Source organism: Sphaeroforma arctica (genome assembly GCF_001186125.1).
Source record: "Sphaeroforma arctica JP610 unplaced genomic scaffold supercont1.6148, whole genome shotgun sequence".
Lineage (NCBI taxonomy): Eukaryota > Ichthyosporea > Ichthyophonida > Sphaeroforma > Sphaeroforma arctica.
This window is the reverse complement of record NW_014034410.1, coordinates 1-1,721: the sequence shown is the minus strand read 5'-3', so window position 1 is coordinate 1,721 and position 1,721 is coordinate 1. Positions and strand designations below refer to the sequence as shown.

The 1,721-nt window shown below is 39.8% G+C and overlaps 1 protein-coding gene across 1 annotated transcript; it reads left to right on the top strand.

The window, feature by feature from the left end:
* Nucleotides 1-919: 919 nt before the first annotated feature.
* SARC_15458 (hypothetical protein) lies at nucleotides 920-1,535 on the top strand. The gene has a single exon (XM_014290420.1). The coding sequence runs from the start codon at nucleotides 1,151-1,153 to the stop codon at nucleotides 1,421-1,423; it is 273 nt and encodes a 90-aa protein (XP_014145895.1). The 5' UTR covers nucleotides 920-1,150; the 3' UTR covers nucleotides 1,424-1,535.
* Nucleotides 1,536-1,721: the final 186 nt, after the last annotated feature.

The window sequence follows — 1,721 nt, the reverse complement described above, 5'->3', positions numbered from 1 at the left end:
GTATATATATATATATATATATATGCACTGCGATGTTTGTAAACTAAGACATAGTTTGTAAAAGGATATAAAATTCAGTACATTGGACCAGTGCATTCTCGACTTAGTTCTGTGGTCTTTCATATAATGGCGCTTTTTCGCGCGTCTACATAGTTATTCGGTATGTATCGTTCACACCAAGCGCAGACGATTTGATAATAAACATACATACCGTTTGATATAGGGGAAGATCCATACAATCGGAGCATAGGCGAACTTGTGCGAATAAAATAAAAGAAAAATGGAATAAAGATTTGCACGATTGATACCACACACTGATTTTAACCCGGTTTCACTTACCATATACAGCTGTTTCATCTCGGCCATATTGTTAAAGACGCTCTGCTCGTCGCAACCGAATAGCTAGCGGCGTGCTGATTCTCCGTTCCGTTATTGTATCAGAACTGAGAGTTAGATATCACGCTTCTATATTATATTATCCTCTGTTGAAAATCCCTAGCATGTATATGAACAGAGATACCCGCTTGAGAGAGGTTCAATTCTTACATTGACTGATTAACAGCGGATGAGCCAACGTGCAAGCCCAAGGAACCGTATCTGCATTGACTCTTTAGTTTATAGTGAGAATGCGCTCACCACATACAAACTAAAATACAAACAACGAACCTGTTATCACCGATCACTGATATCACTCCAAAACTTTCGTATGTCGAGATTGATGACTCAACCTTTGGAGTGATTGGGTTCCCCCCCCCCCAACCAAAATTTTGCAACTTTACTACTCTGTGAATGTATTTATTAGTATTTACTATTTAACCCCCCGGGTAATCAGTAAATATGTGGCTTTTTTTTCTGCATTCTCTCCACTCTTGTGTAAATATAAATATACAGTATATCTCTCAGGTGATTGTTGGAATCACTGTGTTGCTGTTTACCTTAGCGGCTTCGGAAACGTATTTACGCTGTGCTGTGCAAAAAGGGACAGCATGGCCAGCTTTTATCGTACTTGCGTATCCATGATATCATCCAACAGCACAAACATCCTAACATAGTGTATGGTGTGCTACCATATACGAGTACATAAATATATACTTGTAACCCATATAAATTTGTATATGGTTGATTGTATAGGGGTGACTAGTGCCTTAGAATGGTCAAGACAGCTTTTTCCGGTCAGTCAGACCGGAGGAAGCGAAGAATTGACCTCTCCCATGAGTCCGAGATATGTGACCACAACCTATTGCTAGTGCGCTCACTATCATTTCTAACTGGACTGAATTTCTACGGTGCAATATTTGGAGTGGCGATGAACGAGGCACTGGGCTCGGTAGTGTCAGTGGGCATGGTGGTGTCGGCGAAAGCATTAGCTACTGTTATCTCAGAAATACCAAGTGGAATTCTTGCAGGTATTGCGAGCTTATAGCATAAATCGATACATTGCAAAAGCTAAAATCATTGTGCTCAATATGCTTTAGTCAATATATTCTCAGCCTTCGTTTATTTCCTAGACATCTTTTGTCGGATCGATACACAACCGAATTCACAGTCAACGTGAAAACATGTTGATCACGATGCAACTTTCATGAGTCGTAAGATGATATGAAATTCAACTACGTGCAATCTACTCTAAGATCTAGGTCGTCTGTGATAGTCCACGGTTGTAACCTTTGTGATGGTCAGTCTACAAGATCAGCAACGTTTGCTTCGATAATATAAATATT

What these genes read in the sequence shown, in the direction of transcription:
- SARC_15458 (XM_014290420.1), top strand. Translation starts at nt 1,151, where the DNA reads ATGGTCAAGACAGCTTTTTCCGGTCAGTCAGACCGGAGGAAGCGAAGA.